Raw genomic sequence first — 11729 nt, 5'->3', positions numbered from 1 at the left:
GCTGGAGACACTGGTGCACAGGACGATGTTGTCACCTTGGGGGCGTTTATGTTCCAGGGTTGGAGGGACAGGCAGTGAACAGAGAAACTATATAAAGGAAGAGTATAATGTCTGGTGACAACTGCTGTGGGGGAAAAAAAAAATCTGAAGCAAGTAAAGGAGGTCAAGTAAAGGACCGGGAAACAGTTTCCCTGGAATGAACAGAAGACCAAAGGTGACGTTGAAGCCAAGAGCTGCCGTAGGAGCTGGAGTGAGCTCTTTGGTCACCTGCAGAAAAAGGGTCCAGGCAGAGGGAAGAACAAGGACAAAGGTCCTGAGGCAGAAATGGGTTTGGTGTGTTGGGAACAGCAGGGACCTGGACAGCCAGCTGGGAGTGGGGGCAGAGAGGAGTAGAAGATGACATCAGAGACGAGGAGGCGGCATCAAGAAGAGCCCTCCTCCTGAAAGATGGCACCCAGCCCCCCAGGGCAGCCTGTCTGGTTTGGATCCACGGTGTCCCTCCTGCTTGGGAGGGGTCTGGAGTATTATCAGTAACGGTAGCCTGACACCTCCCCTCCATGCCCACTTGGGTTCCCCCGATGCCAGGGATATGAGCGGGAGGTCACTTGGAGGTCCCAGCAAGTACCCCTAATCCCATTGAGCATGATCTCTCTTCTATAATTTGAAGTCTGAAGCCCTGTACCCCAAACCCCCCTCTCAACTCCCTTGTGACTCTGGGGGTGACCTTTCCCAGATTCTGATGCTGAGGGTCCCCAGCGTCTGGAGAGGTCGGACACCCAGACCATGTGCCCATGCCCGTAAGCCGCGGTCCCTGCGCCACCGGGAGAGGCCGGTGCAGCGGGCGCCTCCCGGGCCGCTGCGGCAAACGCTGGGCGGCCGCGCCCTCCCCCCGCGGTGATTCATCCCGCCCTCTCCCTCTCCCTCCTCCTTCCCGGGCCGCCGCCACCGCCACCGCCGCTGCAGTGCGCAGGAGAGCGCTGCCCGCGCGGGAGAGCCAGAGCCGGAGGGGGCCGGGGTCGGGGCGTCTGGTGGATGCGCCCCGCTGCGTGCGCCCGCGCAGCAGCCAGGGTAGCGGCTGCCGCCCGCGCGGCGGGGATGCCCGGACGCCGGGCCCCGGGGCTGGGCCCCCGGCGGTAACCGGAGCGGGGGGGCCGCGCCCCCCCTTTCCTCCCCCCTCGCCGGTCCCAGAGCCGCAGCTGCTGCGCCCGCGCGCTCCGGGGACATTCTAACCGCCGCTGGGTCCCGCCGCCTCTCGCCCCTCTATTAATACCGGCGGCCGGGAACGGGGTCGCAGCGCGCGCAGAGCAGTCATGGAGACACTGCTGGCTTTCGTGGTTGGGGCAGCGTTGGGTGAGTACGCAGGGGACGCGCGGCGGGGGACACAGCAGGGTACCGCCGGGCGGCGGGTTCGTGCTCGGGACCCGGGAGAGCGGGGCGAGGGCCGCCCTCGCCCATCCCCCGGCCCCGCTGAGTCCCTTCAGAAGTTGTGCGCGCGGGTCTGGAGGGGCGGTGGAAGTGCGGGTGGGCCAGAGCCGGCGGGGGCCCGGCTGGCACAGCTTCGCGGCTGCGGGCGCTCAGCCGGGGGCGAGGAAACGCGGAGTCAGCTGCTCTCGGAACCCCGCAGGCTGCAATGTGACACCCACAGCCGCGGGAGGCGCGAGGGGGGGCGGGGAGGCGGGGGGAGGAAGGAGGGAGGTGGTGCTCGGTGAGTGGGACAAGAGAGAAGGAGAGGCTGGGAGAAATGGTGACGGGAGGGAAGGGGTGAGAGACGCAGAAGGACCCGGAGTACTCCTGAGTGCTCCTCTGGGAGCCTGGGGAGTTGGAAGGAAAGGGCTCGGAGATAGGAGAGGCACTGAGTTTGCCAGAAAGAGAGGGGTTGAGGACAGAGAGTTAATCTGAGCTGCAGAGAGAAACTTGAGAGAAGCAGAGATAGACACTGGTAGACTCACAGATAAATGGAGTGTAAAAGGGGACAGGGAAAGGTGGAGAGAGAGACCCATACAGGGAGAGGGTGTCTGAACCTGCAAAGAGGATACAAAGTGGTGGGACCTTCAGAGAGACCCCTACGAAATATAAAGAGAGGGAGACAGAGACAGATATGCTCCGGGAGAGGGAAAGAGACAACAGAGGAGGAGGACAGAAGACCCCAAAATTAATAAAGGAAGAGACTCGGGGACAAAGAAAAAGACCCAGAGCTGGAGCTGGAGAGACACAGCATTGGCTAGTGAGCTTTGGGGGGCAGGAAGGAGGTGGCAGGTAAGAATGTGGAGGAGGGACCCAAAGGGACTGGTATCCAGTGGAGTTACAAAGGCCCTGAGGCAGGGAAAGGCTTGGTGAGTTTTGACAGGCTGATCGGAGGTGGAAGCCTGGGAACAGAGGCAGAAGTTGGAGTGGGGGTGGATGACACAGGGACTTGTGGGACTGGGGAGCAGGGTTGGAGTGTGGGTCTGCCCTGGTTCCAGTGCTCATCGTCCCCTCTAAGGTCTTGCCTTCTCCCAACCCATGTGTCCCCAGACTGCCTGGTTTTGCAGAACAATAATGGTGGAAATGACTTTGCCACCTTGAACTTATAATGCAGCAGGAGTTCTAGACCCACCACCTAGATGCTGCAGTACCTCAGACAAGTGGCCTTCTGCGGAAGGGGTACTTGGGTAGCACAGACTTGGAGTTATTAATACTTACCCCAGTAACAGCCTTATTGATCGGGGGCCTTCTGTGTGCCAGCCCCCTGCTGGGGTCTTACCTAACTTATGGAATCTGCTCAGCAAACTCCAGAAGCAAAGATGATTGCTTCCCTCATCATTCACAGAGGGAAACTGAGACTCAGAGAAGATGAGTGACCTGCCAAGGGCATGCAGCAAGTGGCAGGGCCAGGCTCAGTGTCTGGTTCTGTCCATTCATTATCCTTATTGAGGGGAAACAGATGGCTTCTAAGGGGCCCGAGGGCCAATAACCAGCGAGCCTGGCAGGGCCTAGGGTGATGAGTGCCCTGCTGCCCCTGCAGTGTCCTCAGCCTGGGCGGGCTGTGTGGAGGTGGACTCAGAAACCGAGGCTGTGTACGGGATGGCCTTCAAAATTCTGTGCATCTCCTGCAAGCGCCGCAGTGAGACCACCGCTGAGACCTTCACAGAGTGGACCTTCCGCCAGAAGGGCACTGAGGATTTTGTCAAGGTGTGTGGGTGCCCAGCCTGGGTGTGGGAGGATGGACGTCGGTGTCCAAGTGGGAGGATGGACGTCAGTGTGCAAGTGGGAGTGGGATTCGAGGGAAGGGTTGTTTGTTTTCAATAATGTGCTATTATTGATGACCTGTATTCAAATTTCGGCTCCACCACTGACCAGCTGGTGACCTTGAGCCAGTCCCTGAGCCTGTCCGAGCCTCAGTTTTCTCCTGTGTAAAGATGGGGTGGTCATGGTCTCTAGCTCAAAGGTCTGTGTGAGGACTGATGGAATTGATGCCTCTGGCCCATGGCTGGCACAAGTCAGTGTTATCAGAACTAGGTAGTACCAGCAACAGCATCTCGGATGGTCGTCATGGAGGAGAAGCAGAACTTTTTGGACCTCCTTTACACTATGTGTATTTTTAATGACATCTGAGGAGGCACCATACACTTTTAGGGCCCGCTGGAGAATTGGGGTGTATAGTGGCTGGGTCAGGCTGCCTCTGTCTCTGCATGAGGAGTTTGTCTGGTGGCCAGGACAGACTTGTAGAGAATGAAGGCCAGGAAGTCCAAATGAGGGCTCAGGGATGATGAGGAATGTGTGTGTGTGTCTCAGGACCCGGGGCACAATCAGGGTCTAGGGCAGGCCCAGGGGTGATCTTCATCCCACTGTGTCCTTCCTGCCTGAGGTCATGGTGCCTGAGCCCATGTGTGTGTCCATCTGTCTCTCTGTGTGTCAGAGCAAGGGATGGAATAGAGGTCTAGGTGGGGGACATGGGCCCAGGCAGTGAGCCTGTACTGGCTGCCCCCAGATCCTGCGGTATGAGAACGAGATGCTACAGCTGGAGGAGGACGAGCGTTTTGAGGGCCGTGTAGTGTGGAACGGCAGCCGGGGCACCAAGGACCTGCAGGATCTGTCCATCTTCATCACCAATGTCACCTACAACCACTCGGGCGACTACGAGTGCCACGTCTACCGCCTGCTCTTCTTCGAGAACTACGAGCACAACACCACCGTCGTCAAAAAGATCCACCTTGAGGTGGTGGACAAAGGTGAGTCAGGCCCCGCCTGCCCCCTTGTTCCTGTTGCCCCCTGGCAGCCAGATGGAGGGACAGATGGCAGGTAAGGGACAAGCTGGCTCCACTTCTGGGCCAGCCAACCGCCCACGGCAGCAGGGGCAGCTGCACCTTTTTTCCAGCGCCAGCTGTTGCCTCCATTTCCCTTCAACCCACAGAGGGGGCATAACAGGCATCTCCCATGAAAATTCTGGGTATAAAACCTCTGCTGCCTGTGCAGTGTGACCTCTGGCAGGTGTGTTCCTGTCTCTGAGCTGAAGGGTCCCGTAGGAAACAGGATGATAATAGTATCTACCTCCAAGGTGTTAGTTGAACCATTCCTATGTTCCAGGGAGGTTGTGAGGATTGAGTGATATGCTTGGGTATCAGCTGCTGGCGTGCCTGGCTCACAGCAAGGCCTCTGTATGTGGGGGTGATGGTGGCAGTTCTGCTTGTCAAGTGCCTGAGCCCTACCTCCCTCTGTCACAGTGGAGGAAGAGATATGAGTGTGTCACCTAGAGTAGCGCTCCTCACAGTCTGTGCACACAGCCCCCCGGGAGTCTTGCTAATGTGTAGATCCTGACGGCAGAGCTGGGTGGGCCTAGGGTTCATTTCTGACAAGCTCTCAGGCAAGGCCAGCACTGCAGGCCTGGGGCTACAGTAAACAGTAGGATCTAAAGTGTTTTTGAACTGTTTCATCATTTTGGCTTCAGCTGCCTTGGACCTCTTCTCTGAACCATCTTCTGATGGGTATAAATTGGGTTCTATGGCCCATAGAAAGTCAGAGAGATAGCCCAGAACTTGGGCCACCAAAGAACTGTGGCAAGGCATCCCTTGGGGCCTGCAGCACACACCTAATCATGGGCAACATGCATTGTCCTTCCTTCCCTTGAGATAGGAGTCCCTCAGTGAATCTTTCACTGACCCTCTGGGCTGCGGTTCTTACTGCCCTATTTTACAGATGGGGAAGCCCAGACTCAGGGAGGTAAGAGTATATGGCCAAGGTCACAGAGCTGGGACCTGAATTGGAAGCCAACCAAACCTGTGTGACTGTCATTTCCTGTTCTTGGCATGATTCACTGTCCTCTGCTGGCAGCCAGAGCCAGTGGGTTTCTTTTGATAATTAGCATTTTTATATTTATTATCCAAGTGACCTAGCAGAATTCAATGCAGGAGACATGTCTGAGCAACTCTTTGGTGTAGGACATGATGCTGGGTGGGTAGCCACCCATGTACATAGAAGATGGAGCCCCACCTGTGTGAGTGGGGGCAAAGTGGGATGGCCGTGACAGACGTCCCCAAATATTGTGGCTTAATGAAATCCGTGTCAATCCTGTCTCCCAAATCAGTGCTGAGGTGAAGAGTCAGGAGGCCAGGGAGGCTCTGTGAGCCCTTCAGACACCCAGGTTCTTTCCATCTTGTGGTTGGGCCTGGCTCAGGCTGTGGTGGAGGCTGGGGCTCAGGCATGCCCGTGACCCAGTAGGGCCTCTCTTTTTAAACATTATCTACGATACCTCCCAGGGCCTGTGTTCTTAACAACAGTTCCATAATATAGAGCTCCTTATGTTGTCTTCCCAGAGCCTGTGGTTTCAGCATTATCCACCATTCTCTAGTGTTTTCTATACCACATTATAGTATTGCCTTTCTAACATTGCCCACTGTACTATAATATTTTATACTTTGATGTATACTATGCTATTTTAAAATTACCAACATACTGTGTTTCCCCGAAGATACAACCTAGCGGGACAATCAGCTCTAATGCGTCTTTTGGAGCAAAAATTAATATAAGACCCGGTATTATATTATATTATATTATATTATATTATATTATATTATATTATATTATATTATATTATATTATATTATATTATACCCAGTCTTTATATTATAGTAAAATAAGACTGGGTCTTATATTAATTTTTGCTCCAAAAGACACATTAGAGCTGATTGTCTGGCTAGGTCTTATTTTCGGGGAAACACGGTATAATACATTCATCACCTACCGTACTCTAGTTTTTTATCATTGCGTATCACATTACAGTATTTGTTTCACACCCATGTTATTGTAGTATTAGCATTGTCAGCCATGCCATACACTTGTTTTATTATAGTCCACTGTCCTACTGCAGTTTTAACATTACCCATCAGCCTATATTGCCTCCTGGTAATAACTGGTAAGGAAGGAACTGAGTCATTTCCAAAGGAGGAACAGTGGGTATTGTTGGTGAGACCTTTACTGGCCTGGCAGAGGTGCAGAAGATGGTAGGAAGCACCTGGGGTCCCCCACCAGGAGTGGGGCTGGCAAATGGGGATGAGGGCTTATTCTATTTTGGATAGTGTTCTGAAGAAGAAAGAAAAGCTAAGCGTTCTTACAATAAGAAGTGCGTTCTTGAGAGAAATCAGTCTTGCATTCTTAGACACTGGATTAAAACGAGATGATAATCTTCTAGGTATCCGGTGGTCTAGATAATGGATGTCAGTCGGTCTGGACACGTGGACATTCTTTCTAACTCCTTAGAGTAATCAGAGGGTTATCCGTTAGATCATATATACTGTGTTTCCCCCAAAATAAGACCTGGCCGGACCATAAGCTCTAATGCGTCTTTTGAAGCAAAAATTAATGTAAGACCCAGTCTTAATTTAATACAACATAAGACCCGGTATAATATAATATAATATAATATAATATAATATAATATAATATAATATAATATATATAATATAATACTGGGTCTTAAGTTAACTTTTGCTCCAAAAGATGCATTAGAGCTGATGGTCCAGCTAGGTCTTATTTTCGGGGAAACACGGTATATATAATGACCTAGCAGAATTCTATATATATATAAAATGAATACATACATATATATATATATATATATGTATATATTCATAACTGGAGAGATAAAAATGTATATATTCATAACTGGAGTTTAAAAAGTTTAAGTTCCCAGGAAAGATAAAGCAAGAATAGAATCATTTCCTCTGCCTCAGCCTACTTGATTTTAGTAATTTAGCAGCCTGACTACAGTGACTCCATTTTATTTCTTCACTCCTTTCCTCCGATGTTCCCAGTATGAGTGAAGAATGTCTTGAGGTGAAGCAGTCTGAGGCTGGTGAGAAGTCCGGCCTGCAGAGGTGCAGGCTGGGGCTTCAGGTCTGGGGGCTGCCTGTGTGGGCAGGCAGGGGAAGTTCTTGGAAGACTGGGAGTTTTTGAAGAAATCAAAGGTCTCCCAGAGAAGGTGCCTCTGACCCTCTCTGTGACCTCTCTGCCTCAGTTCCCCATCTGTAATGTAGGTGAATCACAGTCTTACCTCCTGAGATGTCTGTGTGGGTTGATGGAGATGGCACTCGCTGTACAGCAGCTATTACCAAGTCTTTCTTTGGCTGTGGAAGCTTTCCAGATCAGACAAGAGCTCGGACCCTGTAGTCACTTATAGTTGGAGTTGAATCCTGGCTCTGAATGCAATTCTGGCTGTGCATCCTTGCCTAGCACCTTCCCCCTCTCTGCGCCTCAGTTTCCTTGTCTGGAAATGGGCTACAGAGCCAAGCCTGTCACTGTCCTTATCATATTCAGAGAGCAGGAGATACCGGATTACTTAAATCTGTTTGGGCATTGAGTTCCAGGTGCAGGGCTGAGAATTCCAATGACGTGAGCTTTATCCAACACATATCCAACTCAGTGTACTTCCTGAGGTCAGCTGACATGGGAAACTAGGACTGTCTCTATACTTGGGGTTGTTTTAAAGAGACAAGGGATGCTTAGATAAAGAACTCAGCACAGAGCCTGGCTATGAGCATGTTTTCACTGCATGAGATGCATTCATGAGATCTTTTGAGTGAGTGAATGAAAAACGAATGAATCAATGAGTGAATGAGGTACGGAACCTGTCCCCAGCTCCTCCTGTGGAAAAGTAGGGGAGAAGCATCCAGCCCTGCACCCTCACTTGCTCTGGCCCAGAAAGCATTGATGCCATCTGCATGGGTGAGCAGCAGTAAGTGCCCACTGACAGGAAGACCATGTGGGGACAGCAGGGAAGATGAGATCCTGGCCAGCCAGAAGGAGGGGCCGGAGATGCAGAGTGGACACCTGCGAAATCTGGCCCAGGATGACACAGTGGCCTTCAACTCTGGTTCCCTGGCTAAGTGCTCTCCTGTTAACAGTTTAAATTTAGGCTCAATGAAAGGAAACTGGTGGTGGCAAGAGCCAATGCTGCAGAAGGATAGAGGTTTCCGGAAAACGGCTCCCAGTAGCCAACACTTAGGCAGTGCTGCCTGTGAGTGCATCCAAGCATGAGAGGGATGTTAACTGGCATTTCTTCTTCCCAGCAACTCTGTGAGAAGTTATGAGTATTACCCCCATTTTGCAGAGGGGAATCAAGGCCCAGAGAGGGGGAGTCATTTGCCTAAGGTCACACACCTACTAAGAGGCAGAGCCAGGATTTGAACCTGGCAGTCTGGCCACAGAGGCCCTGCTCTTAGCTACTATGCTGTACTGCCCCAATAATAACAGTAATAATAATAATAGCAAACATTTACTGAGTTGTCACTATAAGTCAAACACTATTCTAAGGATTTTTAAAGCTTATTTAATTCTCACAACACTCTCATGAAGGAGATATTGTGATGATCAACTTTTTACAGTTGGGGAAACAGACCCAGAGAGGCTGAGTCACTTGCCCAAAGTCACACAGTTACAAGTGGCAGAGCTGGGGTTTGAACCTGAGCCTTCTGGTTGCAGAGCTATAGTTCTTGGGTACCTACAGCCACTTGCCTGACACAGATGCACCCTTGAGTTACACAGGGAGGCAGGGTGAGTCCATCCTCAGCTGGTTAAGAATCACAGTAACAGCTATGACTTTAGGGAAGCAGCACGTTCCCATTTGCAGACCAGGCCCAGCGAGGTTGAGCCATTTGCCCAAGCTGGCACAACAAGGTCGAGGCACACTCAGGCTGTCCTACCTCCTGAGCTTGGCCTCGGCTGCCACGTAACCCTCCTGGCCCCTGCAGCCAACAGAGACATGGCGTCCATCGTATCTGAGATCATGATGTATGTGCTCATCGTGGTGTTGACCATATGGCTCGTGGCGGAGATGGTTTACTGCTACAAGAAGATCGCTGCTGCTACAGAGGCTGCTGCACAAGAAAATGCGTAAGTGGGTTCGGTGAGGAGGGTTAAGGCATCCCAGGACACCCAGGATTTCCCAAAGGGGAGCATGAACTGAGTGGGGAGGGGGCAAGGGAGCAACCCAGGGTGCCATCTGCCAGTTCTCCCTGGGTGGGGGGCATTTGTTGTCAGAGATGGGATAAGGCCATGCTCAGGTCCCAGCTCTCAGGACCCAGGGTTCAGGCCAGCATCTTGTCCCACAAAGATACTGGAGTCCAAGCGCCAGCCCCTTTCCTCCCCAGGACCCAGGAGTCTGAGCCACAGTTCCCTCTACCTCAGACTCAGGAATCCAGGCCCCCAGCCTGCACTTCTTGTGGGTCCCTAGGAGTACAGCTCACAGCCACCCTCCCACCCCTTCTCTAACTCCAGAGCCCTGTGTACCTGGGGCAGAGACCACAACCCTCTTCAGTCTCCTGGGGGTGGGCCAGACTAATGATGGGGTCACTGTCCATCTGGCCTTTGCCCCCACAGCTCGGAATACCTGGCCATCACCTCAGAAAGCAAAGAGAACTGTACAGGCGTCCAAGTGGCCGAATAACCCTGGTAAGGTGGGTGGGTGGGCAGGGGCTGGTGGGCCTGGGAGGGTGTCAGCTCACTAGGTCCCTGATCCCCTGTCTTTTCCTCACCTTTAGGCCCTGGGCTCCGCCTCAAGGAAGAGCCAGCCCTAGTGGGGAACATCTGGGCACAGCCTGCCCCCAATGGGGGTTGGCCATTCCTGGGCCTCCACAGCCTCAGAGTCCTGCCAGCGGAGCCGCCAGGGTGGGAGAGGGCAGGGGACTTGGCTCACACCCCTAATCCAGCCTTCTTCCTCCTGCCCCCTCACCCACCTTCACCATGCATGACGGGTAAAGCAATACTAACGCTGCTCCCACCTCTGCTTCTGCTGCCTGTTTGCGGGGGAGGGGGGGCGGTGAGGTGGGGTGGTGGCTCTGCACCCCTTCTTCTTGCTGATTTGCACACATTGGCCGCTTCAGACACGCACTACTGGGGCCCAGCCCCTCCTTGCCCAGAGTGGGTTGTCATAGGCTGGAACAGTTTGGGGCAGGGGGTTCTGGGGCTCACTTCAACCCTCAGTGACGTTTCCCCTCCTGCTTCCTCTGGCTGGACCTGGGGTCCCCTCTCCTGTGATGCACTCTTGCCCGGCCCAACCCCGCCTTCTTTCACCAGCGTTGGATTGTGGCCACTTAGAAAGGGGCCCATTCAGCCTCGTCTCTCTTTACACAAATAGTTTTGTTCATGAAATAAAGATTCTTGGACTTGATTCATATTCTCTCTTGTGAACCCAGTTACCCTCTAGACCCCAAATCCATGAGCCTCAGTTTTTCTGAGGACGTGCCCTCCCAGGCAGGCAGCGGGGCCTCTGCACACAATCAGGTATAAGGATGGGTAAGGAACAGGTGGGTGCAGCATCTCAGACTCAGCACCTGCCTGAGGACCCAGCAGATGCAGCCACTTGGTACTTAATTAATGTGGGATTGAGAGGGTCATTAGTTTAGTGGGGACCATGAGTAGGAGGGAGGTCTGGTTGGAGCCAAGGAGACAGCCCGGGAAGGGGGGTGCTGCTCTGGAGAAAAGAGGCAAGGCAACAGTTCTGTGGGGTTTGCTGTGTTCCAGGCTAGCAGTGTCGACCAGGTGACCGAACATAAATGAATCAGGAGGCTTTGTTAAAACTGAAAATGGCAAAATTTTATTCAAGGGACTTGGGCTTTCCAACCCAGAAACACTACCGGGTAACATCCAGAGTGTTCCAAAGAAAAGAGAAAAATTGAGAGCTCTTATAGTAAAAAGGACATTCTTGAGGGGAAAAGAAAAATCAGTTGCATTCTTAGCTTCTGTATTGGTCTGAGAGGGTGATCTTCGAGATGTCAGGGGTCTGGATATATGAACATTCTTTCCTAAGTTCTGCAGACGGTTATCTATAGGGGTTATCTGTATCTCCAGGCATTGATGCATGATTGAAAAGTTCAAAAGTTTAAGTTCCCAGGCTAGTTAAAGCAAGAATAAAATTGTTTCCTCGTACCTCAACCTGCTTGATTTCAGTAATTTAGCAGCTTGACTATAGTGACTCCATTTTATTTCTTCACTCTTTCCTCAGCAGTATGGGTCTCTCTGGAGTGGTAGGAGTTGGAGAGAGGGAAGGAGAGAGAAGAACATGGAGAGATAGTGAGAGACTAGGGGATGGGCAGCCCCATTTCTACCCCAATTTGTCCCCTGTGGGAGGCTGTGGCTCTGAGTGAAGGGGGTACATGGGGCGAGCAGGTGGGTCCAATTGTCTGGGGACAGCCTATTTGGGGTGAGCTGCTGTAGTCTGTGTTTGTGTGGCTGTCCACAGGCAGGTGTCTGATGGT

General features: G+C 52.5%; 1 protein-coding gene across 1 annotated transcript; it reads left to right on the top strand.

Annotated features, from left to right (window-relative positions):
* The first annotated feature begins 927 nt into the window (after positions 1–927).
* SCN1B (sodium voltage-gated channel beta subunit 1) lies at positions 928–10642 on the top strand. The gene is made up of 6 exons (XM_074315840.1): positions 928–1350; positions 3005–3171; positions 3971–4211; positions 9225–9366; positions 9853–9924; positions 10014–10642. The coding sequence occupies exons 1-5, from the start codon at positions 1311–1313 to the stop codon at positions 9917–9919; spliced, it is 657 nt and encodes a 218-aa protein (XP_074171941.1). The 5' UTR covers positions 928–1310; the 3' UTR covers positions 9920–9924; positions 10014–10642.
* The last annotated feature ends 1087 nt before the right edge of the window (positions 10643–11729 follow it).

This window comes from Rhinolophus sinicus, linkage group LG11 (assembly GCF_036562045.2).
Source record: "Rhinolophus sinicus isolate RSC01 linkage group LG11, ASM3656204v1, whole genome shotgun sequence".
NCBI lineage: Eukaryota > Metazoa > Chordata > Mammalia > Chiroptera > Rhinolophidae > Rhinolophus > Rhinolophus sinicus.
The sequence above is the reverse complement of the archived record's forward strand: the minus strand, read 5'-3'. Positions and strand labels throughout refer to the sequence as shown.